Source organism: Terrapene carolina, unplaced genomic scaffold, assembly GCF_002925995.2.
Source record: "Terrapene carolina triunguis isolate 2854851 unplaced genomic scaffold, T_m_triunguis-2.0 Scaffold131, whole genome shotgun sequence".
Taxonomy (NCBI): domain Eukaryota; kingdom Metazoa; phylum Chordata; order Testudines; family Emydidae; genus Terrapene; species Terrapene triunguis.
The window spans coordinates 4,086,385-4,112,156 of NW_020664482.1; the positions used below are offsets into that span (position 1 = coordinate 4,086,385).

The window sequence follows — 25,772 nt, forward strand, 5'->3', positions numbered from 1 at the left end:
GGGGGGGCCCTGGGGCCGGTGGGGGGAAAGGGACCCCGGAGATGGAGGTAACCTGCACTGACATGAGGAATGCCCTGTTTTCAATTACAGAGGAGTGTTTTGCTAGAGAGCTTTAAAACAAACCCCAGGAGAGTCCTTCCCAAATTATACAGTGAAATAATTTCGGGTGTCCGTCTCTGTTTGTAATATGGAAACTAACATATATTGGTATAATATGCTGGAGGGTGGTGTGCTACTTATAATTATATAATATAGTTAGAAATGAATAATTTTATTTTGAAGGGGCTCTAGGAGTATCTTGTCCATTTGGAATGTATTTCTGCTCAGGATATTACAGATTCTTAAACAAAGACAACCACTGGTGTCCATGGATGACTACAGTACTTCGCAGCTTGTATTTTGTTCCATGCTTTAAAATTCTGCTTAACCATAGGGGTTGTGACCACCCCTCCCCCACAACTGTACATATCTCAGTAAGAATCCATATGCTAAATTTGTAGGAATGACCCATTTTTTCTTTGAATACAAAAAAAAAGGGGGGTTGTCAAATAAATTGTTAAATATAATTTAAGGGTTGAAACCTAGGAAAAGTCCGTAGCTTTTCAAAGAGAGTTATCTCACTACTTGACGGGCTCACTAATGTTTCCAGAGATCTGTAGTCCAGTAACTAAATGTTGAGTCTGGTGTACAGGTTAGTCATACAAATTCTAGTCTTTTATAAGCTGTACTAATACAAATTCCTGTGTGAAATGATCCTTAAATGTTAGCACAGCAAAAACTTGCAGCTTGATCTGGCATTGAAAAGATATTGGGTATTCCATAGGAATAACAGTAGTGAAGATGGACCCTGCAAATGCATACACTGGTGAATTACCAGCAATAGGATTCAGTTTTCTCAGTAGGCTCCTACCTATGCTTTACATATAATGGTGTTAAACTGTGAAAACAAAAATGAGGCAATAATAAACTGTACCTTATTAACGTCAAGATGCATTTGGGGTGAGACTCGTGAAAGCCCAGATCTTGATGCTGTCATAAGGATATATCCTGAATCTAAATGTAATGTCTGGTCTAATGATATACATATACTAATCCCAAATCCTAATCAATACCATACAACAGTTTGCCTGTGCAAAACAGTTTGTTAAATTGGGGCTTTTCGGGTCTGATCCTGAGAGACGCTGAGCACCTGCAGAATCTTAGAATCTTGTCAAACTTTTTCTCTTTGTAAGCATAACTAGTCATATTTGTAAAGCTGTTTTGTGTATATTAGAAGTTGAGTCCTGGATTTGGTGTGACTTGGTAGTGTACGGATTTGGAAGCTGCCCATGTTATAAAGAGTACTTGATCTGTTGCTTATATAGTTGAAATACTGAACTTGTTAGAAATGAAGAATTTTTTTTCAAAAAGGTATGATTCTGGGTTTGCAGGGAATTGAGACCCAAATTGGGGTATAGTTTCATTTCCTGTTCTCTGATTCAGAGGAACTTTGCTAGAATTTTAAATAAATGTCTCCCCATGTTTGATGTTTACTCATGCAATATTTGAGGAGACTCTTACGCACCATAGATGATTACTAACCTATACATTGCATTGTGTTCAATATGATTGATGTTTTTTTGGTGAGGGAAGGATAAAATGATCCAGATCAGTGTAGTGCCTGAATGGTTCTAGATCATGTTTTTCTCTGGAAGAATTTATGCATTGTACCCAATCTCATCTTCTATATTTCTTTTTTAGATTGGTGATGATGAAAAAGGTTATGACCTGGACTTGTTCTGCATACCTAAACATTATGTAGATGATTTGGAAAAAGTTTATATTCCTCACGGGCTTATTATGGACAGGTTAGTTTGACTTCAGATAATACACTACAACAATTGATTAAGTGAAAATTATAGTTTTTAAAATGTTTCTATTCGTAACAGTCATCATGTTGTTAAGAGAATTGTAGCTCTCTTGATTTCTGGTGGTGGAGATGGTGTAAGTGCAGGACCACATGTAAGACCTTTAATTGGGACCCACATGTTCCTTTCTAGAGAGACATGCAAACACTAAAAAATATTTAAATTACTTTCTTACGGCACATTTGCTGTTGTCTGTTTCAAAACTACAGCATAGCTATCCAGAGATCCTATACAACATATAGTAGTACATGACCTCTTTCAGAATAGTTCTAGGGCCTTTTGCAGTCTAAAGAATTAAGTAAAAGGCACATTATGTTTATCACATTAGTTTAGACTGAAAATTGGAAGTGTTGTAGCCTCCTGAATTTCATCAGAAGATTAATCTAACGGCATGAACGTAAGTTATTGAAGACATTTGTTGTCTCAGATCTTTTTTCAAGTTAGTATTGTAGGCAAACTTAACATCCTCCATTCTCCTCCCTGCTGTGAAATGCAAAATACTAGTTCTTCATTTCTGTACTTCCTGAAATCCATGGTGAGCTCATGAAGTTTGAATCTCGCATCCGATCAGAGAAGGGTGTAGTATAATCATGAAGCATTTTGTTTCAATGAGTACTGCATTGTTATCTATTTCCCTTTCCCATCTTTAAATAAGTAGTTTTGTAGTTCTGAAAAGATCTTTCTGATTTAAAAGACTGAAGTGAAGATAGTGATGCATCTACAGTATGCATTGTGGTTTTGAATTCTCAATGACTTGACTGGATTTTTTTTATATCTGTCCCCAGCATTAATATTAACTACTGATGGGCTTCCAATATGAAATAAAAGACGGATAAAATAAATGTTGTTTGAGTAATATTTTATTAAATGAAGTGCTGAATTTATAGTCTTTTCCTAAAAAGAACAGGAGTACTTGTGGCACCTTAGAGGAAGTGTGTTGCTGGATGGTGTGCTGTAAATATACAGAGCACTTTCCAAAACAAATTAGAAGACAAATTAGGAATGAAGATTACATTACTTTTAGCAGTAATTTTTCAAAGAAGGTATCATTTGTGTGATCTGGTTTCTTTGTATTGTCCTTGCTTTTGGAGTTAATGTAAAGTCTTTCTCTCTAGTGTTTTAACCTGGCTATAAAGAACTAGTTTAAAATCTGAGTAATGTCTTGATCTTTCCTGATTTGTCTAGGACTTGCTGTATCTGCTAGGTGTATTAGGAAATAAGTTTATACTGCTCTGTGTCTGAGAAACCAAACCTATCTTACTTAAAAAAACAAAACAAAACAAAAAAACCCAGTGTATGCTTCATATCTCTGGCAGCCATCCAGTAATTGATTAAGATTAGCTTTGGCTATGGTAACCTATGAAATTGAGGAAGTTTGGCAGTGTTATTGTTACATTAACCTTGAAAAGTGAGAAAAGACTTGCTGACCAGTAAACAGTAAAATTGGCTGTGAAGCAGTATGCTAGTATTACGTTGAGAAAGGAAGATGTTTTCCATGAGGACAGGGGACTGGACTCGATGACCTCTCGAGGTCCCTTCCAGTCCTAGAATCTATGAATTTGGTGTGTGTGTATTCCCCACGGTTGGCGCCAATACCAAGTGCTGCTGCTGCTGCTGTAGTTAAAAAACAAAACAGAGGAGTTAGTAAGTAATTTTTTTCTTTTTACAGGACAGAAAGATTGGCACGAGACATTATGAAGAGCATGGGGGAACATCATATTGTAGCCCTCTGTGTACTGAAGGGTGGCTATAAGTTTTTTGCTGACTTACTGGATTATATCAAAGCACTGAATAGAAACAGTGACAAATCTATCCCTATGACTGTGGACTTCATCAGGTTGAAGAGCTATTGTGTAAGTATATCTGCTGACACAACATGACTTAGTAGAAAATTGATTAACTTGAAGTTATTAAATGAAGGTGGTTTTAAATCTATTATTATTATTATTATTATTACCTAAACGTGCTAGGTATTGTGTGTGTGTGTTTAAAGCTACGGATTCAGTCTCTTTAAGCATATTGCAACATGATGACATTGGGGAAATAGGAAGGAAGGTGCAGGAGAGTTAAAAACTAAGGTCATGTGGCTACTTGTTCACCCATCTTGCTACAAAATATGTTCCATTATGTACAACCCCCTTGTCTCCAACACGCCAGCTCACGAAAATCTCCTTCCAGAGCTAAGTGACTCCTTATGTAACTCCCAGCAATCCAACTTCCTTCCCCCCCACCCCACTGCTATCCAAAATCCAGAGCGGTGGTTATAACATAATCTTCCCTCAAGTTATGGCATCGTTTACGGAAAGTTTTATATGGATAGGGAACCTTAGAAAACTACAAAAATATTTACATCTGATATCCATTGATTTGCACTGAATATACTGAGAGCCACAACGTTACCTGCCCATCTTTTATTTACCCGAATCAACCAATAGGACTAAACCTAGTAGTATTTTTAGCTTTGGAAAAACGTTAGGCTTATAAGGCTTAATTTGCAATCAATTGCTGGTGAAGAGCATTCTACCTTGTAGAGACCAGCTGTAGGTAATTATTGTTTTTTTTTGGTTTTTTTAAGACTGTTTTTCTACTGACATTTAAGCATTTAAGTTTATAAGAAAATGGAGACTGAAGCACTGCACAAGGTTATGTTTAAACCTTAGAAAGCATAAGACTAAACTACATAGGTCTAAGGAAGGAGTCTACATCCACAAATACTAGATGTTTTCTGACTTAGCAAAAGGCTGGTTTTGTTTCTTCAAAATAAATAAAAAAAGTGCTTTTTGGATTGACTCCACAGGACTGCAGTTAGTGTGGAAATAAAATAATAAAGTGATGAGACTCCGAAAATCATTTTAAAAATAAATTATTTCAAGGGGTTTTTCTGTTAGCTCTGTGTCCAACGAACTTTGCATTCCAATTAGTAGTCCAAACTGTTTATCATGGATGAGAGCCCATTCCAGTAAACAAGAAGAAAAAAATCCATGTAGCTTATTAAATTGAAAACATAACTTTGTCATTCATATGATTAGAGCATGAAACCAGAGATTAAACTGTAACATTAGGAATTCTGGCTGTGGAAGGACTTTATGAACTTGTACACTGATGTGATATTGTCCGTTAAAAATCTCATTTTTAAAAAAGCCAGCTCTAAGAGCTTGATTCTGGATTTTCCCCATGCGGTTGTACAGTTGGGTGAGAGCGCACACTGCTCCCCTCCTCCACCTTGTGCACACATGCAGGGGGGTGCAGAACATTAGCCAGGACATTTGCCCTCACTGAACATGAGGCGTGGTGGACTGCTACAGCCAATGAAGCAAAGGAGAGGCATGGTGGGGGATGTGCCTCCTTATCATCCTGCCCCTTAATGAATGAAGTAGTGTACAAGCTGCTTTTATTTGCTTTTCTCCCAGTGCCCATTGAAAGATTTTAGCTCTCTCACCGCCACCAACAGGAGTGTACACACACACGCGGCCTATGATAATTAATTTCCTTGAATTAATGGAGTTACAGAAGGACATATAAAAGAAGAAGAAATAATGATTCTTACCTCTTCCGAGCAAAAAAACCCAACAAACCCTATATATTTTACACTTAGTCCAAGGGACATTTTCAGTTAATTTCTGTGGTTTGTTTAAAAAACAAGATTGCAGATGAAAAACCGAGAGTCAGTAACACCACTTGGAAAACTTCTGCAAAAATAATCTGTTGAAAGATAGTTGGTTTTACGTAGTGTGTTTTCTGTATTTCACTTTCCTAGTTTATTAGGCATATTTACATCAATTTAGTGTCTCTGCTCCTTCTGCTTATTCCGCTCCAGAATTTTAGTCCTCTGCTATATCAGTCCTTTGACATTAAGAGGGGAAAAGCATCAAGAGGAATTTTAAATAAATGAAGATTCTATTTTTATGCAGATTTTCTTAGTAATAAAGAATAAGGGAAGAGAAGTACAGAGAATATCCTGGATGGGAAGCTTTCTAAACAGAATGCTTTCTTGGGGTGTTGGTTCTTTGTGGGATGGGGTGGGGGTTATCAGGCAACCATACAAAAAATGATGTCCTGCTCTGTATCAGTGCAGAAGTCTGGTCACTGATGCACAGGACTAATACAGAATTTACTAGCTTTTTACTTCTGCAGGCACTGTAAGGTGGTGATTAGTATCCAGGGCTAGGGTCTTTAGATTAAAACACTTTGGACTGGAGAAGATTGTCCTAACATAGACATCCATGGAACTGCTTGACTAGATTTTCTGTTATTAATACTGCCACTACTCAGGACTTAGAGTGCTTTTTTCCAGTGATTTCAAATACAAAAATGAATAAATGCTATCCATATTTTGATGGTGGGGAAACTGAGGCCTATGGCTAACTTGCCCATGGTCACATAACAAACTAGTGCAGAGTTGCGAGTTGAACCCCGGTCTCTTGACACCGGGGCCTTGGATACAATTATTAGATCACACAGCCTTCCTCATTATCCAGATTTTACAATCTGGAAAAAAGGAATCAGAAATGCCATGATTAGCTAGGCGAGACAGCTGAACCTTGTATAACTATTCTGGAATTCTGAGATAACTTTCTTATATGTCTCACTGACTGTTTCAGTGTATAGAAATATACAGCTACTGAATGTTGGAACAGAAAGCACAATTTATGAATCTATAATGTAATCACTTGCAACTTCTGCTTTCACAGTTTTTACAAATGAATGCTTCCAGAATGAGCTGGCATGCCATCCTGGGATGGAAAGACAGCATTTATGAACAAAATAGGAACTCTTCCTTTCTAACAGACTGTTTATTTTGTGGTGCGCTAGCAAAAGTCACTTCCCAGAAAACCTTCTTTATCTAAATTTAGAAATTAAATAAAAGTTGCATAGTCATGAAGAAGAGCCAAAAACACTAGCTGTTTCAGGGGGAGGGAGGAAAGGCGGGATGGATGTTACCGTTACCACCAGTCAGTGTTTCAGGAAAACTGTCAGGGAGATTAAAATGGCTTTAATCATCTTGGAGATTAAAATGGCTTTAAAACTGAATGCAGTCTGCTTAGTGCATTGTTCTGAAAAACACTTCATGATAAGTATTTTACAGCACATGTACTTTAAATTGTTTAAAATTAAGTTATTTAAAGTTATTTCTGAGCCATTAGCTAGTGACCTCCATCATGTAAAATACTGCTATTATTTGGCAATGGCAGGAGTGGAGTCTGCGGACAGTCTTAAAGAGTAAATCTCTTCTGAATGTTAAATCAATATTGAAACTGATTCACTGTCCATCACTGAGCCCTTGCTGCTACTAATGTCACAAATAGTGTCCTTATGTGAAATGTAAACTCTTTGTTTAATTATTAAATAACAAAGTTCTTAACACTGCAGAAGACTGGAAATTGGTTTATAGTCTGAAACTAGATACCAATACTGCCAGTGTTTCAAATGCTTTAGCTTTTTTATCCTTAGGTTGTTTAGAAAGTCAGTCCATGCATAGTGAAGAATACTGGTTTACATGCTGGTTCACATTTGTACTTAGCATTCTAAAATGTAGGAATATTTGTATTGCAAGAAAAAGCTTTTGAGAAACTGTTAAAACACTGGTTTGCTCTGCTGGTTGTCATGTTTCAGCAGGGATAAGCCAGAAGTACCTCGTAATCTGTGATGCATGATGTTCCTGCTTGATGGGCTGTGTGCTGCTGTCTATCCCAACATAGTATTTTCTGCATCAAGACCCTGATCTTGATGCTGAGAATACCAGTCTGAGGGAAAGTTTCCAATCAGCTGTTGATGCTCAGCAGTGTCCTTGGGACCTAACATTTAAAAAGGGAAGAGTGGGGGACTAAGGGAGAAACCACAAAGAATAGAGCTATTTGTATCTTGAAATGCAAGAATTTCTGTCGGTGCACCTAAGATTCTTTTTTAAAGGTGAAATCCAAAATCTATGTTAGTTGCCAAAGCATTGGTGTAATTTATCAGTGGCCAAGATAGCTTGCTTTTGGACATTTAAAAATCTTGTAATAACTGCCACACATGTACATGCTTTTATTTTTTTTTAAAGGAACAAATACTGATAATATCTTTCCCCCCCCGCCCTCCAGGGCCGGCGCAACCCATTAGGCGACCTAGGCGGTTGCATAGGGCACTGCAATTTGGGTGGCGGTGACCGTGGCGGTATTTCCGCGGCGGGACCTTCCGCCGCCTTGGGGGGGGCCGGCATTTCGGGGCGGGACCTTCCACCGCCTAGGGCGGCAGAAAAGCTGGCGGCGCTCCTGCCGCCCTCCCTTTTCTAAAGTGACAAATTTTCATCTTTCTTTTTGGAAGGAGTATAAAATCCTTAGTATAGGAATAGATGAAAAGATAATTATAATATAAGATGAACAATTGTAAGTATAAAAGATACTAAAAATGTGTCAAAGAAAACTTGACAAGAGGAAGCTAACGTAGGGTGAACACAGGAAATGCACCTCAGCATTTTGAATATAGAAGTCTTTCAAGTGCTCTCACAAACTTAAACATGTTTTTGTGGTTTAATTTATCCACTTTCTTAAACATTCAGATACTAAGCTGAATATCCTCTGTCTTAAGCCACATCAGCTTGGGCATCCTTTTTGGACTGTTTCAATAAAATGGCTGTTCTAGTTGGGCAACTCTGTCTCTGGTCAGTTATGGAGTTTCTGAGACAGTGACTGGTATTTCTAAATTTCTTATTCAGTAAATATGTAGCTTTTCAAAATGGCATAACTACTGCTTTTACTTAAAAGATATGAAGTAATGCTAAGAAAATATTTGAAAAGTGAGACTATTTCTGTTCTTACTTGGCTTGAGACTGTATCCTAAAAATTAGAGATGGACGATTCTATTAGATCATCCAGTCACATTTTACATATCCCCAGCTACTGAACTTTCAACATTTCTTTGTGGAGAATATTCCAGAGCCTAATAGATCTTAGTGTCAGAAAGTTTTTCAAATAATCTTCATTCTTAACTTCATCCCAATACTTCTAGATATATAACCCATTGTGCATCCCCTAAATAATTACTTTCCCTCCTTTGGATTTACACCTTTCAAATACTCTTTTGATGGATGAATTGTAAGTAAGAACTCTTTAGGCTATTGAAAAACAGAAAAACTAAAGTAAAAAGGGAAGTCCATGTTTACTATTTCAGTTCCCTTATCCATCCTCTCCTTCCAATGATGGGTTGTAGTCTGCACGGTAATGGGAATAACACATACTTAATGTTGGCTGCTGGAAAACTGAAGGTGATCAAAGTCAGTTGGATGCCCAAAATGAAATTCAAAGTTCATTCTTGAGCACCTGCCAGTTTTCATGTTGAGTTGTGTTTGCCACTCACATCACTCTCCCAGTACAACCCCCCAAGACACAAACTGACACAACCACCATACATGATAACCCCAAACACACACGGCTTGTCACCATAGCACACACCTTTCATTCACCATCCACACAACTCTCCTAGCACAACACACACATTCACCCACCCTCACTTATACTTACCATAAAGCCATAACCTTTAGTGGCAAAGCCGTGGGTTCATTGCTATTACTTTATATATTCTAAAACACTGTTTGATCAGAATCATTAATTTAAATGTCAGAGTGACTTGTAATTCTCTAGTTGAGAGATACTCATAGATGCTCTCTCTGAAAGTGCTATAGTTCTGTGTGATAATATTCACTGGATAATACCATCTCTTGCAACTTTGGATAGTCAATTAGATGTTTAGCTATTTTAATTACTTCTAATCACACTAATCCTTTGGTTTTTTTCCCCTTTTTAATTAGAACGACGAGTCAACTGGAGAGATAAAAGTAATTGGTGGGGATGACCTCTCAACCTTGACTGGAAAGGTATGTCTTTTAGTGTGAAACAAAAGAAGTAAATAACACATATTTAAGCTGCTCTGCATCATTTTTCTAACTACATTTTGCAAGATAGATAAGTCTTAAAAATAAAGCTATGTTCATATAGTACTATTCTAATGGTCTAACTTAAGGTAATGGCATTCCAAAGGCTACCACTGCATAATTGCTTTGTATTATGACTTGTTGCAAGGGCAGTTAGTTCTGTGTTTTCTGGCTTCGACAGAGATTATTGCCTAGCAGCTTTCCAGGTTTGAGCATTGGCCTGCTAAACCCAGGGTTGTGAATCCAATCCTTGAGGGGGCCATTTAGGGATCTGGGGCAAAATCTGTCAGGGAGGGTACTTATTCCTGCTGTGAAGGCAAGGGACTGGACTCAATGACCTTTCAAGGTCCCTTCCAGTTCTGTGAGATAGGTATATCTCCATATTAATTAAATAATTAATTTAATTAATTAATTTTACATCAACACAGACTCCATCTGATACTGGAGCTGGATTAAAAGTAGTATCCTCTTCATGGTATACTCCATAGCAGGATACTGTGCATTACCTATTGTGAAGCTGTTACCATGACAATATGCAATATCTAGTTTTGAAATCATGAGGCATTAGCATTATTGTTGTCACAACAGTTCCATAACTTTGCATTTATAAGCAGTGATTCCATGTTTGCAATAGCAGTCTTTTAAAGTGTTTTTAGTACCCAAAAGGTGTATGGATTAATCATCTACAAAATTTTATATTTAAAAATGAACTGGCAAATTAGTGGAATGCCAACAAGGTTAAAATATTCTGAGTGTCAAAACACGTGTTTTCCCCTACAACTAGACATATAACCAAATTGGTCGTCAAGGCATGTGTGTGTTTTAAATGAAAATGCATGCAAAGTTTCAAAATAGAGAAGAAATTAATGCCAGAATCTTAAACCCTTGAAAAGTGTGATGCCATTTTAATTATGAATATTTCATTAAAAGCATGCAAAAATGTGTAGGCTCTTGTATTTTGATCTAACTTTGCATACTTATAATGTTGTTTTTCAAAGTCTAAGAAGTCTACAGACCAGTTAGTATTCTGCATGTGCCAATAGACAGTTATCAATGAGAATCTTCTTGCCAGCACTTCAGAAATGTTAACTAAATAGAATTTGCAGTGTTGCATAATATCTTTGAATTGGGTGTAATAATATTACAGATTTTTTTTCTACAGTTTTCAGCTATTGAGAATGTGAAATTCTGTAAATGGTGACATAAGCATATTTCACTGCATTGATAATATAAGTAATTTAACAGAAAACTGCTAATGGAATCAACATAATCGCCAACTAAATATTCATGGATTTTTTTTTATTTTTTCCCCCTACTAGAACGTCTTGATTGTAGAAGTAAGTATTATGTTTCACTTTGGTTTCTGTAATGTGTGATTTGTGATAACATTTTAACAGGAGATGGTCCTGAATCTGAACACCTCTATATTTCAGCGACCTGTGAAACCTGAATCTAGGCCTGAATTTTGCAAATGGCCCCTAATTTTCATAATGAGCTGACCCACATACCCTCAAAGTTAGGAGTATGTGAAGTCCGGATCTGAATTCCCAGGTTGGTCCCATCTCATCTTACTTAGCTGCAGGGAGAGAATGTCCATGTCAAAGTTTTGCAATTGTTACTTTCAATTTGCTGGGATCCTATTTAATCATACTGGTTTATATACTAAAGGAACTTGAACAAAGAGAAATTAAGGATCTCTGTCACTTTGTTAATGCACAGACAAGAATTTAAACTGCAATAGTTATAGAAAAAAGATTATTAGGAATATCTGAAAATATATAAAACACTCAACAGTGCCTGATGTTTCCACGCATCATTTGTATACTAAAAATAAAAAATAAATACATTTTTGTTGCATAAAGAGTCTCACCTACCACTGTGGCTCATCGTGCACCACTGGACATTAATGTGCAGAATATAATTTAATCTGACTTCCTAGCTGTTAAGATAAATCAGTTCTTATATTGATACCTCCTTTCATTGATGGACAGAGGCTTGTTCTATCCAGTCAATATTTACTCCTAGGGAAATTCTGCGCCACTGCGCAATGCAGAATTTTGCAGAAATGAATGTTGTGCGCGCAGAATTTCCTTTCCCCCACAGAAATGGGTTGCGGTGCTGCTGGACCCAGCAGAGCCCAGCTCGCACAGGGGATACTGCCAGGGGGAGGGGCAGGGAGCTAAAGGGTTCCTGACACCGCTGCAGTTCCCAGCATGCCCTGAGGGAAGGACAGGGTGGCGCACAGGAAATTCCATGCAAACCTGGGACTGAATATCAGGCTGTTTCTCCCACTGGATCCCTGGGCTCTGGGGGGGGCGGATGTCTCGGCTGGGCTCTGGGATGGAAGGGGGTGGGTATCTGGGCCTGGGGAGGCCCCACAGATGGGCTCTGGGGGGGAGGGGGTGTGGGTATCTGGGCTAGGGGGAAGCCGTGGTTGGGCTCTGGGGAGGAGGGGTCTTGGGTGTCTGGCCCCCCAGCTGGGCTCGGGGTGGGGGGGGGGGGCAGCGAAAGAGGAACTGGGTTATTGTAAGGGTTTTTTTAACACTCTCCTCCTGGGGGAATTTTTGTATGTTTCTGTATTGTTACAGACATACTTGCTGACAGGTATTTTGAAATAAATTACCAAAATAATTGAAACTGGTGTGATTATGTAGTGTTATTTTGACAGAATTTTAAAATATTGTGCGCAGAATTTTTAATTTTTTTGGTGCAGAATGCCCCCAGGAACAAATATTGATTTATTTGCAGACAATGTTCTTGAACAAGGTTTATAACTAAGGCCCTACTTGCACTGTGGGATGATTGTCAAATAATTGCAGCTGAGTTGCGGACAAGACATGGAAAATCGCAGAAAAGTAATCAAGGATCTTTTATTAGTTGCAGGAATTTGGAAAAGCCAAAGAAGACCTATTTGTTTAAGAAAAATTTGCTGGAACAATGTAAACATTCAAGTATTATGTTATGCCTGCTAATTTTTTTGATAACCAGATTTTTTGCTGCAACTATATTACAGTCATTAATGCATAAGGCTCACAGCTGGACTGTCAGCCGCCCAGGGCTGACAGCCAGGGCTCCCACTGTCAGCTCTGGCCAGCTGGCAAAATTGCGGTGGAAGCTTAATATTATGGGATCCGCAATTTCCGCAGTATCGCAAATTAAGTAGGGCCTTTTTTTTTAACCTTAGGATAGAGAAGCAGTGGCAATAAACAAGTAAACAGCTTCCTATGTACACAAACAGTGTTTTGAGAACTAAAATCATATTAACTTATTTTCACGTAAATAAACGATGATTATGTCATTTAAGAGCCATTTCCTGAAACTGATCCTTTTATGGCACAAGGGAGTGACAACTTCCTTTTGTCATACCAAAGTTTCTACTTTGGAAATCCTGGGTTTTTACACAGGATCCTGCTTTGATCCAAGAAGGCTAGTCTAGTCTGTCATTTATATACTCTGTTTTAGTGCACCCATTGCCAAAGTATAGGTGCATCAATTTTTACTTCCCTACTTTTTTTTCCACACAAACATTTCAGTCACATATGTGATCATTGTCTCTTTTGAAGAGGATTTTACTTCTGAAGGGCAAGTATATTGAATTTTATATGGGTCCCATTTCAAATTAATTAATTTATGTCTTTTGAGTACCAGGCAGGTAAATAAATTAGTTTCTCATCTGTTCAGTGACATATATCTTCTACATGGCAGGTTCTTGTAAAATATGAGCCCCGTTACAAATCACCATTCTGCTTGTCAATCAATCAAACAATAAAAATAACTTAACTATAACTTATCTCCTTATGTATGATAGTACCATGATTTTTCATATGGTGCCTCCTGTGACTGGCAAAAAAGAGTCTAGAAAACGGAGATCTGCCACATGTAACCACAGGGTCAAACACTGACAGGTCAGTGATGTAGCTGATTTCTCTCTCGACTTTAAAAGCTACTGACATGGCGGTTAGGCCTGGTTGCCTTTGTCCATGCATTGATCTGTTTAGTGTGCACACCCACGGCCCTTGCTCAAACTTGTATTTGAAGCGCTGAACAGTTAAATATAACCTGGCATAATCCGAAGGTGGGTTGGGGTGTTTTAGGGGGCTATATAAAGATAAGATGCAGCAATCAATTTTGCCTTTCAGTGCCACCTACTTCTTTATGTACACCAGACTGCAGACCAGATAGAAGAATGTTCCTCTAGGAGGAACTTTGTGGCTTTGTGTTAATCCAACCCAAATTAGGAAATGAAGAGTGATTCCGATGCTTCAGTGGTAACACTTTCATTTCAAGGTTATTAATATGATAGAAATAGATGGTTATTGCTGGTAGAAATTAACTATTACACATAAAGGATGGCCACAACAGTGCAGTAGGGAATAACACCTATATTTGTTTATGTGCAGGAAAAGCCTGATTTCCACTTCACAAGTTATTTTCATGTCCTCGCAACTCAGTATGACATGGGCTCTTTGATTAGAATCTGGAAGTGCTACTTTAACAGCTTTTATATAGTTTTCTGATGTGGCTTTTTTATCATCAGGATATAATTGACACTGGTAAAACAATGAAAACATTGCTGTCTCTGCTGAAGCAGTACAATCCAAAGATGGTGAAAGTAGTCAGGTGAGTTGTGATTATAGCTGCTTGCGTTGTATATTACTTTTTTAAGAACTATAAAAATAGTGAAATAGGATTATAGAATGCTTTTATATTTGAAGGGAATTTTTTTCCCCCATGACACACAGGTGAAAACACCTTTCATGGTATTGTACATGGTCTCACTTTCTCTAGTATAGGGTCTGTTCATTGTGAAAAGGTGCATTTATTTAGACTGACAGGAGCACTTTTCTATCATTTGTGTTCCTACTGCTTAAGAGATTTAGTAGTGAAGAAGGATGTAAGGACTGGGTCTGTGTGTGAGTGTGTTGGGCATGCATTTTATCTTGATTACCGTAGGATTTTTTTTAAAAGCCTCCTAATGTTTCTGCTCTGAGCTTTCTCATTAATCTTAAGGGTTTGTTTTTTTTTAATATTGTTGGATGCAAACCTGTGCACATGGATCTGATTGCAAAATTGGAACCCTGGTTAGCAATTTTTAAAATTGCCATTTGCCTGCAGTAACTGTGTGTAACTTGGCTATAACAATCAAATGTCCGAGAATAAAATGGCCATATCATCTGCTGGGTTTTACTTTTTAGGATTTTTAAATTTTTAGTCAACATATTTTTGAGACTTATTTTGTTTAAAAAAACTTATAACTAAACAACTAAAACTGATGATAATTGAATGTTACTAACAAAGTAGGTGTCAAGCCTAATGGTTTTTACACTTCAGATCGCTTGTTCTCTTTCATTGTCAAACTGAATCTTATATGCATTTCACAATAAAGGTATATTGGCTGATAGGAATTATAGATGAATAGGAGGTGGAGGTGGCATCTAGTCAGGCAGTGTTGCTATACCAATACCAAAACGGTTGTTAGACGTGTCTCAGGTAGCCCCTTTTGCTGGTAATGTTGGAGTGACATGTCGAGGATGAGATGGTTACAGACTTCTTATTGGTTGGTTATCTCCGAGGTCATGACAACACATTGAGGAGTTTGAAGAGTGTGCCTGATAAGCCCTTTTAAAAAGGCCCCTGTGGGCCCTGCCATTACATTTTACATCATATACATATAGTGTGATAGTAAACTACATTCTGGTCACATTATGTAACTTTGAAAAAAGAGACAAAAGCCTTTTTTAATACTGAACATTTGTCAAAAGATCTAAGCCATAAATATGCAAATACCAGAGATGGCATAAAGGTGAAGATGTTTTACATTTTATACCTGTAATCACTTGCCTGTTTGTGTGTTTTCCATTGCTGTGTGATGCAGATGTTGTGCAGAGATTCCAACACATCTCAAGTTGGATTTGAGATTCCTCGGTCAAATCCCAAACTGGTAACAGCCCCCCCAAAATAAGTCATCCAGCCAAAACTTCCATAAACTTCAAATGTCAACAAAGTCTGAAAGCTGCCAAGTTTTCAGAAACCCAGCTGAATGCTGGGTTCAGAGCTACAAAGGGATTGAGTGTTCTGTTGACAGGCAATGGCAGATCCTCTTCCACCCTTAAGAGATGTGGCTGGCTTGCAGGGAGGAAAAGGCGGATGGGGGAATACAGAGACGCTTGTGAAAAGTTAACCAGAGGGCAAGTACCCCTGAGAGAAAGGACAAAAGGCAGCATGATACCAGGCAGTGGGGCTTAGCAGGGCCTCTTCTTCCAGCTTCTTCTCAGAGAGCCTCTTCCCTTAAGTAGGTGACACTTTTGAGTACGTAATCAGCTTGAGCTGTCTCCAGTGTTCATCCATCAGACACGGGACTTTCTCTCTTCTTTTCTCCCCACAAGCCTTCCCCAAACAATCACAGCCAAACACCAGACACCACAATGGCCCTTTATGTGGGTGTAGGAGCGTCCATGGACTACCTTGAGTCATTGAAATAGTACCGCAATATATGGTGATGGGCAAAAAGTATGAGAACACTCACTCTGTTCTCCTTTCTCTCTACTTCCTGGAACGTGCAGTTTTGTTCTGAAAAGTGACAGTAAAAATGGCACTGTCTTGTCTTGGCAAATCTGCTCCGTGTTTGTATTCGGTTACAGCTGCTGACTTTAGTGACAACACTGTTAGCTCTGCAGAGTCACCGCAGCTGAGAAAGGGGGAGCTGGATTCCATGCCTCGGTGTGCCTCATCAACAGGAATGTTTATTAAATTCCACTTACAGGGATAATCAGGAGCACCTGTGCAAACCTGTTGAAGACATACTGTTGCAAAGGTGGACGCAATTTGGCCTGCAGAACTTCTATTTACTGGTGATGGTGCATAAGAAGGAAGGAACCCAGTTTGGCTCTCAGCTCACAGGCTGAATTTGCAGGTGTGATAACTAGAAAAGCTGTCTCTTTTCTTGTGAACAGAGCACTGTACCTGAGGTTTCTTAGACAAAATGAACATGGAGCCTCATTATGCCAGTTTACAGAATCACTTTTCAGAACTGAATTTTACCATAACTCCTGGCTGACTTTTCTACTCTCTGCCTCAGGCGCATATTTGACTCTTGTCCTTTTAGCTAGACTGTCAACTGTTTGTGATTCAACCAGAAGTCTTGATCCGATCAGTGTGATTGATTGCTAGGAGATGCAAATACAGGATATATTTAATAGCGGAAATTCTGCCTTCAGTTACACCCATTCAATGTCAGTGAAGTCCAAGACTGGCTTGGTTTTTAATAATTAATTCTCTATCTAGTTTTTTTGAACACCTTGTAGCTGCTGATTTCCATATTTCAATTTTCTACTGGTTTTAATTGACAGCTTGTTGGTAAAAAGAACTCCTCGAAGTGTGGGATATCGGCCTGACTGTAAGTGACCCCTTTTTGCCAATCATCAATAAATATTTTAAAATTAACTAAGAAACACATTATCAAAGTATATAGAAATTTTATAGTCAAACTATAAGAACATTTGGAATGTTTGTCTCCAGTTCACTTTTTTCTGATGATTCTTGGGCAATGTACTCTGATTTATTTAGTGCATTACACTACATGTTGGCAGAATGTACCTTATTTTGACACACTTTTTATGTTAAAGGGACATTGTCTAGTAGGTATGTCCAAAATACAGGTAGTTCTTCCAGTGATTGTCCATATAGATTCTACTTCTGATGCACATGTGCCCAATGCACATGAGATTGGATTCTTTTGGCCAGCAGTGTCTGTTGGGATCACGCCTGTGCCCAAGGGCATAAAGGGCAGAGTAGGTCCAACCATCCCTCAATTCTTGCCTGGTGCCTGTAGCCACAAGCCAGACCCCTAGTTAAGGTCTGCTTCTCTTGCATACTGTGCAACCTAAAACCTGATTTATTTTATAAATAATGAGTATATTAGTATAGACAGGGTAGTGACAGTTTAGTGGAGTTAGTACTAGTATTTGATACCTGTGGACTATAAGACAAACAAAGCAACAACAAAAATCTTCTTCGAGTTAGGGATTTACCAAGTACAGGGATCTAGCACAGCTTCAAAACTTGCCCCTTTTGCGATGCAGCTATTCCGCTGAAGGATGGACACCTGAGGTGTCTTTGTGCCTCAGGGAGGGGTATATCTGATGTATTGTGTATTATCTGCCATTTTCCCCTAAAAGAACACAAAAGGCAAGAGACTTGCCTTGGGTTAGAACAATCTGGAGAAAAAAGGCCCTGATGGGTCTGAACAGCCTTCATCTTGCAGATCTTAGATCTCACTGATCTAAGAAAGCGTCAGCCAAGACCAGCAAAGTAGCTAAGTCATCTGAGAGGGATAGGGAAGAACATGGCTCCTCTAGAGAGCACAAATCTAGGTCCCCTTCAGAGGGACCTAGTAGAAAGAAGCAGAGATCACCTCAGCCTGCTTCCTCAAAGGGTAGGTTATGGCCCAGAAAGGATCCCTCTGACATCCATCACAGAGACCAGTCACCAAGCAAGAGTACCATCTCAAGCAGAGCTCTATGCTTTGCCTAGCACTGACCTCGGTGCTCCTGGTGCTGACAGCCTCAGCACCTACGACTCCCGTGCTGATGACCGCGGTACAGCTCTTCTCGGTACTGACCTGAGCACTGAAGCCAGTTTTGGTAGCAAGTGATCTAACTGACTGCTCAGCCTAAATCACCACTATTGTCTTCAGTGGTGCGAGTGCCTTCTGCAGTGCTGACTGCTAGTGCCATTACAGTACCGAGCACTTTCTCGATCCTGGCAAGAGCGGAGCCCATAGCTCACCCTGGGAACCTTGTTAAAGCAGCCCCACATCTAGAAGAGGAGTACTCGCTTCCTCAGCTTCTGAGCACAGCAGGGAGGCGTCCTCTGCCCTCCTACCATGGTCCTATTCGTATGACCCCTATTTGTCAGACAGGGCATCTAGGACGTATTATTACACACTCAAACCTAGGGGATCTAGGGAAGAGCATTCTCCATGGTGCCCACCCCTGTAGCCCCTTGCCCTTTACTCTTACCAGGGTCATTTCTGGCTCTGCGTGGGCCCCGTGGGGCACAGGCAACAAGAAAGCCAACTTCTACTGCTCCCTCTATGGCTAGGTCTCCCTCCGCTACAAGATCCCCTAGGGCTGTGCAAAGGCACAGGTGGCTCACACTGTCAGCACCAGGAACATGAAAATGAAGAACCGCAGCTATCTCCTTGTCCTTACCAGACAAGGCAGTAGTGCCCATTACTTCTTCACAGCCTGACAACCATAAGATGTTCCAGGAGATCCTTGTAGAAGTAGTGCAGGAAAAGTCTATGGTTTTACAAAGTGGAGGCATCAAGATCCGATGCCCACTTTGGCAGCGTTGCCCAGTAGTCTGTATTCAGATGCAATTCAAGCACCCATTTCCTGTCTACCATGGCACCGCTTGAGAGTCACAAGAAGTGGACTGCACATGGACTGTTGCTTGAGGAGGAAAAAACGGTAACTTACCGTACAGTAACTGTGGTTTTTTGAGATGTGTTGACCTCATGTATTCCATGACCCACCCTTCTTCCCCACTACAACTGAATCCTGTAATTACCTGCATTCTGTCCTGGTGAAGGAACTCACGGATGGTTTGACCCACTCTGCCTTTTATGCCCTTGGGTGCGGAGGTACAGGCCTGGCCTCAGCAGACTCTGCTGTTCAAAAAAATCTGATCTTGTCTGCACAGGGTGCATGTGCACCAGAAGTAGAATCCATGTGGCCAACACATCTTGAAGAACCATGGTTACTAGTATAGAGTAAGTAACTTTTGTGTATCAAACTTTTAAAATAAAACCTAAATTAGTAGAAATGCATTCATGAATTTCAATACAAATAGATTTTGATTTGGAGCAAACGTTTGTAAGCTATACATTGCAGCATTGTGCTACTGCATGAGAACCAGAAAATGAAATTAACTAGTCTGTGTTCATTTCTAAGATGAGTGAAATGAATGAAGTTAATGGACTAGATAGTGAAAAGTAAATTAGATTTGTAAAATAGTTTAGAAACAGGATGCTTGAGGAGAACAAATAAGGACACTTGGGTTTTACAAAATATATATGCTAATATGACAGTGCCTTTTTTTTTTTTTTAAATAAACACTGGTACATGAAGTCTAACAAAACGATGAATTATGGTCCTTTTCAGTTGTTGGATTTGAAGTGCCGGACAAGTTTGTTGTGGGTTATGCCCTTGATTATAATGAATACTTCCGAGATTTGAATGTGAGTCATGTTTTTCTTAATTCTTTTTACTCTTTCAAAACTAGGGAGGAGGAAATAGGATAATTCAGTTTTTTCCTACTTAAACTGTACTTTCATGTACAAGCCTGATCACTTTGTTAGTGATATAGTGACCAGGGGAAACCGTTAGCAGCAGAGCAGCCTTTCAACTCTCATTAGTCAGGCCAACATGGATCTTCCGCTTAGCTCTGGAGAAAGGAGCCTTACACGCTCCTTATTGACTAGATGGGAAAGAATGGAACAGCTGTAGTGGAGGGTTTCTTGTCTTGCCAGTTTTTTTCACAATTAACAACAGAAGGACAATTTGGAATAAAGAATGAACTGCCCTTGAGTTCCCTCCCATTCCTGAGACTTGGTCTCTGGGTGGCACAAATCTGTTGGCAGGGATCAGGTGGGATATGGGGGAATTAACATTTTGATACAGAAAACAGACTTTAAAATTATTCTGTATAAATCAACTCATGAAATTAGTGATTAATAACATGGAAATGTGTGATACACTTTTTTTTTTCCTCAGTAGAATTGCATTATTGAATAAATGTCTAAAACTTCAGTCTTTTACTCCTAGATGTTAGTTTTCTAACATGAGCTTTCTGTTTTGTTTCAGCATATTTGTGTGATTAGTGAGACTGGGAAACAGAAATACAAAGCGTGAGAGCATAGTTCAAGTGCTATAACAACAGAGCTTTGCAACATTTTCTTTACTGAGTCCTATCTTTGAACAGATTCAAGTCTGGAACACCAGCTGACTGTGTAGAATGTCCCAGCCTCATTTTCATATGCTCACTATAGCTTATTGCATGTACAGTATCAGAAACTTGTCTTGTTCATTTATATTTTTGAAATGTCAAATAATTAGTGCAATTCTGATTTTCATTTGCACTATGAATCTATCGACTATCGCTACCCCTTGAGGGGTTGTGGTGTTTGTGAGCTGCACTCTTGAAGCGGTGAATTGTTTAAACCTAATCAACCCACAGCTGAAATAATTCAAAGTACTGTTAATGGAAGCCATTTTAAGATAGGGAAGTCTATTAACAATTTTTTGAAATGTGTAAATTTTATTTTAATGCACAATTGTGATTATTGATAACTGAACTCTTGGGGTGTTAGAAAGCATGAGGAGCAACCAGTTACAGTATATGTAATCGCCAAGGTGTTAACCACGGCTTGTGGAGTAGCCTTATTGCCATTAAAGGAAGGCTGAGTGAAAAATGTCAGCTTGGGCCGAAAGGAGATGGACTGACAACTGAATGTTTAAAAACTAGTTCTCACGGAGCTGCCCCTTTCTTGTAGGGTAATATTTTCTTTAAAATATTTATCACCCAGTGGGAATTGCCTTTTAAATCTAAACAGCTATAATATATTTTACATTTGTGAAAAAATATGGTAATGTTTATAAGATCCACAAAGCAAAGTACTTTAAATAAAGACTGTTTCTTTAAAATAAAACCTATACACCTACACCCTCATTGTATACATTAAAATGCGCTTGAAATGTGCTTTTTTTGCTAATTATATTTGGTCCCAAGTCTTTCTAACAGTGAAGATAGACTCTCTGCCTTTGCTAGTTTCTCAAAGACTTGTTAATTCTAGTATACCATATATAGAAAAAATATAGCACTGGTGGGAAAAACAAAGAAATGCTTCCATGTGCTACGCCAAACTAGATTCACAGAATATAGTGTTTAAACACTGTTGTTTGGTCTGCTTTGACAAGGTAAATAGTGAAGATAATTGCTTATTAAACACATACATATGGAACTATACAAATATTTTGTGAGTGATCCTTATGTTTTGTCTTGTTGACTTATCTGTGCCCTGGAGATACCTTGAAGAATGCTGGTATTATTCTGGACATACAGAGTCCATCTCGGTCACATTTTTTAGTCTCTTAACTTTCATAGTTCCTGTACAACATACTTAGATTCCTGCCTTGTTTTGCAGGACTTTACATAATTCAGGGCATAATACATATTGTTTTCTTGCCAGGCAAGATACTCTAAATGTATTAGCATATGTTGGATGATTTTGTTTTTCTTTTTGAAGTGTAACTTGTTTCCATAATTTTTCCTAGTAGTGCACATTCTCTGTGATATATTGTCCATGCCTAGTGTGCTCTGGTACAGCTGTATAGTTAATTGGCATGACTACAACATGCATTATTTACAAAATGTAGTTTAGTCTTAATAGTCATAATCAGTAGAAGGCTTTTGTTTGTGAATCTAGTCATTACAGAATAGTATACAAGTCATGTGTGATTGAACTGCATTTTTAAATGGTTTTAGTGTTACGAGTTTTATATTTAATATTCCAAAGAGTTCCTCTAAATCCACTCTGCAGTAGCTGACTATTTAGCATTTTGTCTTAGGTTCTAAAATGGTCTTTGCATATGTCTTTTCAAGGTCAGGCATTGGCCCTTGGACTTTACTTCTGAGTATACGTGGTATCCGGTATACTTGGCAATGCCAAGAAAAGGAGAGGAGGAGCAAAATAAATATTTGAAGAGAGAAATGCATAAAACCCTTCAAAATCAGTTCACCTAGTTGGCCTTTGACTTAGGCTATGTCTGCATCATGGCCTTTACAGGGACACAGCTGTAAGGTTTCCCGTGTAGCCGCTCTAAGCCCGCAGGAGAGAGCTCTCCTACCGGCATAATTAAACCATCCCCAATGAGCAGCAGCAGCTATGTTGCATGAGAGTGTCTCCCACCGACATAGCGCTGTCCACAGCAGCACTTTTGTTGGTGAAATTTTTGCCTACTGGGGGAGTTTTTTCACACTCATGACTGACAAAAATGCTAGTGTAGACAAAGCCTTAGTCCTGGCTGCATTTAGGGTCTGATCCTTCAAGATACCGAGGACCCACTGACTTGAGTAATAGTTCCCTACTTCACCAGGGGTGCTCTGAGAATAAATCCATTAATGTGTCTAAGGCATTCAGATACTACAGTGGTAGGCTGGAGGGGAAAATATATGTACCTACCTAGGTAAAGGACAAAAAATGAGAGTCAGGGACGTTTAGCACATTGTAGGATTAGGCCCATAAGCAATCTCTGTCTTGAAGTATTCTTCTCTAGGTCCTTGGTGTCTGAGTGCCTCAAACGAAGGGGTATTGTGAGGATAGTAGATTCATAACAGATGGGGAACGGAGCCAGAGGAAGATGAAGGATATGCCTGTACTACAGCCAGGGGTGTGATTTGCAGCTCATGTCGACGTACCGGCGCTGGCTTTAATCCAGCTAGCTCCCTGGAAATACCAGCGAAGATATGGTGGCGCAAGCTGCATAAACAAGTACATATCCAGAGAGGGTCGAGCAAGCTGAAGCCCACACCACGGCATCCTCCCCACTCTTTTTAGCAAGCTAGCTGGGTTAAAACAAGCCGGGGTACAGCTACACCCTTGGCTGCAGCGTAGATGTATTTTAAGTGCCATGCTCATGGTCATGCAGGAGGTGTGGCAAAGCTGGGAATTACTCTAATCTCTTGAGTTCCATTAAACTGTCTTAACTACAAAACCGTTCTTCCATTCTTTTGTAGGATCAAACAGCCTGTAGGCTTTAAAAAAACAGTGCCATGTGTGGACTGATAAATTATAACCGTTGTGAAACATTTTGTTCTGAATAATCTGTTTTGTTTAGTTTCTCAGTATGTAAAATTCTGGGAAGCAAGAGACCCTTCTTTTTTGCACTTCATATATAAAATTGTGTATACATCATAGATGAACTTTGTTTACCCTTCGGAAGCACGGCTCTGATTTAAAAGTTTATTTATATATATAAAAAAGATTGTTCACAATAAGAAACTTCATTGTACACTATTTTGTCCTAGCTAGAACACTTCTGAATTATTGCTGTCTAATTTTAAACATTTAAATGTACTACATTGACACAAATTACATAGTCATAGCCTGAAAAGAAATAGAAAATAATTTACTTTGTAGTCCTGGTATAAAGGGCTGGGGGGTTAGTTGCATTTTTTTTAGGTTAAACTCTCTTTTTCTGTAAACCAAATAGACATTTGTCATAGGCAACAGAGGGTCCTGTGGCACCTTTAAGACTAACAGACGTATTGGAGCATAAGCGTCTGATGAAGTGGGCATTCACCCCCGAAAGCTTATGCTCCAATACGTCTGTTAGTCTTAAAGGTGCCACAGGACCCTCTGTTGCTTTTTACAGATTCAGACTAACACGGCTACCCCTCTGTTATTTGTCATAGGGTAGCCCTGCCTTGAGCGCCCTCCTATGGGTGGCTGTGGTACAGCAGGCTCAGCTGCATCCGATTCCAGTTTGAGTTCCCAGTGATTCCACTTCAGGCTCTCTTGCTTAATACCCCTCCTTGGGGCTGGTTTATTCCCAAAACACAATTCAAATAATCTCCAGCAAAGGGCCATTTCTCACAGACAGTGTATGTAGTCCTTAAAAGCCCCACTTTTCCCAGTGGGGAAACCCCCACCACCATCTCAGTGCTTGGAGATCATCTTACCAGGAGACCAGCCCTCATTCCCCTGGGTCCACCTCTCCAGTGTGGAGGTGGCAGCAGGTAAGCCACTTTGCTGCTCCTCTGCCTTTCGCCTTCTCTGGCTTTGGCTCTCTGGCTTAGACAACAGCAGGCAACTCCCTCTGCTGCTCTGGCCCCGGATTGGGGAGGTCAGCTGGAAATCCCCCTTGCTGCTCTCCTGCTTTCCCCGAGCTCTGACCTGCCAACTGCTCGCTCCCAGGCACCTCTCACCTGCCTTTTTCCTGACGTGACCCTCGGACAGCCCTGACTCTCCAGGTCTCTCTTTCTCAGAGTCTCCCTGATTTTTATTGTAGTCCCAGATGCTGCCCCATCCTCTTAATTGGCCAAACTGGGAGCACCTATTCTGGCACGGGGCACTCGACCTGCTTCATTTACAGGAGCCATGTATATCTTGGGGGGGAAATGCTTGGTTTTGAATGATACACAATCCCTGCTGCATCTGTAATTTTATACTGGGTAATTCAAACCATGGAACATATTTATTTTAGCTGCTTGAATTCTACAAATTACAATTCTGTTGTGTGTGGGGAAAAAAAATTCCAATCTTTGTTATAAAGTGAAGCTTAAAGTATTCTAGATAAATAAAGCATTAATGAGGCTGAACTAAAAAGTATTCTAGAGAACACAAGGATGAAGCTTGACTAAAAGGCTTTATACAGTTTGAGTGCTTGCAGTTCATTCAGTTTCATCTTTGCATACGATTGCAATAGAAAATTTACTGTCTGAGGATCCAGCCGAACAAAAACATTTCAATTGCCTTGTAATTGTACATTTAACTGATTAACTAGACATTAGTTGCATTGCATCTTAAATTATGCTCTAAAATCCCTTTACGTTTCTATAGTAGTAGATCAGCGGTGCAATCTGACACTACTGGTAGGTAAGTAGGTGCCCAGCGTTCACCAAAGGACTGCTCTTGTGTGGTGCAAACGGCTCATTCCAATTGCACCTCGCTGGATCAGGTGTCGAAAGTGTGTACACTCGTTTGTTAGTGAAAGGAGAAGGTACAATGTTCTTACGCAGTTGTCATTCCTTCCCCCCGCTCTACTATCATAAACCCTTATGAGGGTCTGAAAGTCACTTTATTTCACAGGCAAAATGGTCTGGTAAGCACTTTTGTTTGTGAGATAGCTTCCTGATTCTGTAAAGGTACCAGGATCCACCATGGTTAC

At 39.4% G+C, this 25,772-nt stretch overlaps 1 protein-coding gene across 3 annotated transcripts; it reads left to right on the forward strand.

The window, feature by feature from the left end:
- Window positions 1–310: 310 nt before the first annotated feature.
- On the forward strand, window positions 311–22,138 carry HPRT1 (hypoxanthine phosphoribosyltransferase 1). 3 transcript variants are annotated; one of them, XM_024213296.3, is made up of 9 exons: window positions 326–473; window positions 1,741–1,847; window positions 3,577–3,760; window positions 9,697–9,762; window positions 11,139–11,156; window positions 14,357–14,439; window positions 17,169–17,215; window positions 19,986–20,062; window positions 20,688–22,138. In XM_024213296.3, the coding sequence occupies exons 1-9, from the start codon at window positions 372–374 to the stop codon at window positions 20,733–20,735; spliced, it is 732 nt and encodes a 243-aa protein (XP_024069064.2). In that variant the 5' UTR covers window positions 326–371; the 3' UTR covers window positions 20,736–22,138. The 3 variants fall into 3 exon arrangements, with proteins under 3 accessions (XP_029767706.1, XP_029767707.1, XP_024069064.2); XM_029911846.1 differs by lacking the exons at window positions 17,169–17,215; window positions 19,986–20,062; window positions 20,688–22,138 and adding an exon at window positions 16,583–16,997 and having other exon boundaries at window positions 311–473; XM_029911847.1 differs by lacking the exons at window positions 17,169–17,215; window positions 19,986–20,062; window positions 20,688–22,138 and adding an exon at window positions 13,672–13,724 and having other exon boundaries at window positions 311–473.
- Window positions 22,139–25,772: the final 3,634 nt, after the last annotated feature.